At 53.9% G+C, this 3,766-nt stretch overlaps 1 protein-coding gene across 1 annotated transcript; it reads left to right on the top strand.

Annotated features, from left to right (window-relative positions):
- The first annotated feature begins 1,858 nt into the window (after positions 1-1,858).
- On the top strand, positions 1,859-3,331 carry LOC116289511 (uncharacterized protein F54H12.2-like). Its single transcript, XM_031696457.2, has one exon. The coding sequence runs from the start codon at positions 1,859-1,861 to the stop codon at positions 3,329-3,331; it is 1,473 nt and encodes a 490-aa protein (XP_031552317.2).
- Positions 3,332-3,766: the final 435 nt, after the last annotated feature.

Below are 3,766 nucleotides of genomic sequence, written 5' to 3'. Positions count from 1 at the left end.
CCCACACGTTCATAGGACATAACGTCGACGCACCGAATGTTTCACAGCATGGATGGAAAGTCCTATATACGCTCCTTGGCACAATGCCACCCCACGCAAGTGGTTCCTCTGCTACGTAGCGGTAGCGACGACCAATGGAAGTACATCAAAGACATGTGCAAAAAACTAGCCAATGGGGAACTCCCCATGAAAGGAGGAAACAAGAAAATGCCCAAGGCCGCTCGACGTTGGTTCGGGTCGGTGGTCAACGATCGGCATCCTTCCATTCAGAGCCTACGACGCTCTAGCCTTCAGCGACGAGGATCCAAAGCCGAATTGGTCGGCACGGCCATCAAAGCCCTGGCCAAGATCGCCGCTCCCAGCCTCAAGAAAGCCGGCGTGAGTCTGGCCAAGCATGCGGCGGCAGGAGCTCTAGCCGAAGGCATTAACGTGGCCACGACCAAAATCAAAAAGGTAGGAGCCCCCAAAGAAGATAAAAAGGAGGACCCCTCGGCCACCGAATCGCTTCAAGACTTTGATTACGACGACGGCGACAACGAATTGAAGGCCTTGCTCACTGAAACATAAGAAAAGGCATCATGGTTAACACCAAGAAAGGACGACGTCAACGCGGAGGCAAGAAACGTGCAAAGCATACTCAGTTGGGCGGGGCCAAACGAAAACGTTCGTCCGCCGCTCCCAAGATCAAGGCAGCCCTGCGTGGAACCTTGGCTCCTGGCATTCCCGACTACGGGCCCGTGACCAACCCCTTTCACATTCGATTTTCACAACCACGTCCCACCATGCCCTCCAACAAGGTTCAGACTCTTCGCCGCATGGCACCTGCCAGTCTCCGACATCTTCCGTCCAACAACGACTCCTTGGACGTCGTCATAAAAGGCCGACCCGTTACACTTTATCCTAAAGGTCGTCAGGTCGTCACCACCACGAAATGAACAGCAGCACAGGCACCAACTCTTACGTGGTTCCCGTCATTCTCTGGAATCGCCTGCAAGAAGAACTCAAACAACTTAAAGAAAATGTAGCTGCTTCCACCGCCAAGTCCCAAGCTGGAGGAGCCATCGCCGGAGTGGATCGAGATGGGAACGTCCGCATGAACGAATTCTTGCACACCATGGCCGTTCAACAGTCGTTGCAGCAATCCCCCAAGGTGGAATTCGTCAAGTACGCGGATAAGATGGTCAAACAAGTCATGTCCGATCCCAGTCTCACGCCCGACGAGCGTGTTCGCTTCATGACCAACTATGCAGCCAGCTTTCAAGACCAAAAAGCCATGGCTCAGAAAGGACTTACTCCTGCAGCGGCTCCTGCCCCAGGTCCTGCTCCTGCGCCTGCACCTGGTCCTGCCCCTGGTCCTGCTCCTGGTCCTGCTCCTGCTCTTATTCCTGGTCCTGGACCCGTCGTTGGCACCACCCCTGCTTGGTCTCTTCCTGCAGGACCCTCGGGAGTCAAGCTTGGGCCTGGAAGCGTTACTCCTAAAGGTACGGGTACGGGTACGGGTCCGGGTCCAGGCCGTGGTCGTGGTCGTGGTTATACAGGCAAAGGCAAAACCCCACTCAAACGTCAAATCAACTTTGGGAACGTGGCCGGCACGTCTACTCCGCTGAACAACCTCAGACCTCAACAAGTCAAGCAGTTGAAAAAGGTAGACAACCTCATCCAAGCCATCGATCAGAAGTCCAGGAAAATTGCTCAGGACCCCCGATTGACCCCTGAGCAAAAACGTGCAAAGCAAGGCGTGCTCACGCGCGGACGTACCAAGTACAAGGTGATGCGAAACGACATCCTCAACAGTTAGACCATATAAAAAGGGCCGCCGACCCGTCCGACCTACCCTGATTCGTCACTCGACCTCGTCATGAAACGACAACACGGAGGACGTGCCGCTCCTGCCGCTAAAGCCGCGCGCGAAGATGCCCCTCCCTTGAAAGTACACAAAGGGACCGTGGTCGATTTGTTTAAACGACTGCCCATCGACGTCACGTGCGAAAAATCCAAATGGGAAGTCTACTCGCAAGCCACGGCGGCCGTGGACCCTTTGGAAATCACAGTGGACCGAACCCGTACCTGGATCGACATGACCAAGATCCTGCTGGAATTCGACGTGGAATTCCTTGACGCCCCCAATGGTGCACTCCTGACCAATACCTCGTCGGCCGTTCCCATCAACAACGTGGCTCACTCTCTCATCAAACAAATTCAACTGACCATCAACAAAGGAGCCGTGACCGTCAACGCCGACCACTACCATCTCGAAGCTTATTTCGACCGACTGCTGAACTATTCTGAAGAAGAAAAGAAATCCCTGCTGTCCCTAGAAGGATGGGCCACGGATACTCCCGACAAGTTTGATCAGCTCAATCCCAACGACGTGGCCATCGTGAATCCAAACATGGCGGGTGCAGCGCTCACAGCTGCAGAAGTAGGAGACGCCATTCGTACCGCTGCCACTCGCGTCACGCCTAACCAAGGCGCCAAGGAACGTGTTGGATTGTGTTGTCAAAACCGAGCCGCCAAGTTCATCCTCAGACCCGTCATCCCCCTCTTCTCCAGTCAACGCTACTTGACTCCTGGCTGTGAATTAAAATTCAGAATCCAATGGAACCCTCGAGAATTGGTCATGATGAATGGTCCCACCGTGGGGGCTACAGCCATTACCCACGCTAACGCCACCTACAGAATAGTCAACTATTCTCCCAAGTTGCACATTCGTCACGTGGACGTCAACAGTGAATTGCACATCAAGATGGAAGCTGCCATGCTGGAAAACCAAGACATTGCCCTCTACCCTTACTTCACCAACAGAACCGTTACCCACACCGTTCCCGATGGTCGACGACGGGCTCAGATGCATAACGTGTTTCAGGGGTACCGACCCAACTACATGATCATTGGATTTCAACGAGGCGCTGCCTTTGATGGGGACATAGCTCATTCCCCCTACAACTTCTGCGACATGAATCAATCGTCCCTTCGCGTGACCGTCGACGGTGAAGAAATTCCCCATCAGCGATTGGACCTGACCTCTCATCATAAAGAAGAAGGCTTCAATACCCTCCTTCAGTTCTCAGGACGTGGCATCGACTCTGCACCCACCGGCATCGATCGAAAAGGGTATAAGGACGGCAATTATCTCATCCTCTACAACTTCAACCCCGACGGCGAACAAAACTTTGGCTACAGCTACGCTCGAAACGTAGGCAACGTCAACATCGACGTCGACTTCTCAGCCAACACAGCCAACAACACCACCATGGTCGTCAGCGGATACTTTGAACAAGAAACGTGGTTGGATGGTAACAAGAACGCTTCCCAGAGATACAGCTATTAGATCATGAACAGAAAGAGTCAACTCCTTACCGATCAAATCAACACGGTCGCATCGTACCCTCCCAATTATCACAAGCACCCCACGTACTCCTACGTCGGCACTCAAGGCGCCGACCAAGCTCTAGCCCTTCTCAAGAAGTACCGAGATGGGCAAGACCCGCCCCGCCCTTGGGGCATGGTGTTCAATACCGACCCCATCGACAAGCCCGGTCAACATTGGATTGCCTTGTACGCTCCCGACGTCGATACCAAACGCATCGAAATCATGGACTCGTACGGATCCGCGAATCTCAAGATCTATCAAGATCCACTCCTCCTCGAGCTCATCGGCATGACGGACGTCGTCAAGATGCCTCAGCTGCAAGCCTGCAACACGTACGTCTGCGGGCATTACTGTCTGGCCTATCTCTACACCCGAGCCCGTGGCGGTTCGTTT

Source organism: Actinia tenebrosa, unplaced genomic scaffold (assembly GCF_029948245.1).
Source record: "Actinia tenebrosa isolate PJP-AT-01 unplaced genomic scaffold, QUT_ActTen_1.0 PGA_scaffold13__45_contigs__length_12533684, whole genome shotgun sequence".
Lineage (NCBI taxonomy): Eukaryota > Metazoa > Cnidaria > Anthozoa > Actiniaria > Actiniidae > Actinia > Actinia tenebrosa.
Note: the sequence above shows the minus strand (reverse complement) of the source record. Positions and strands in the feature narration are given on the sequence as shown.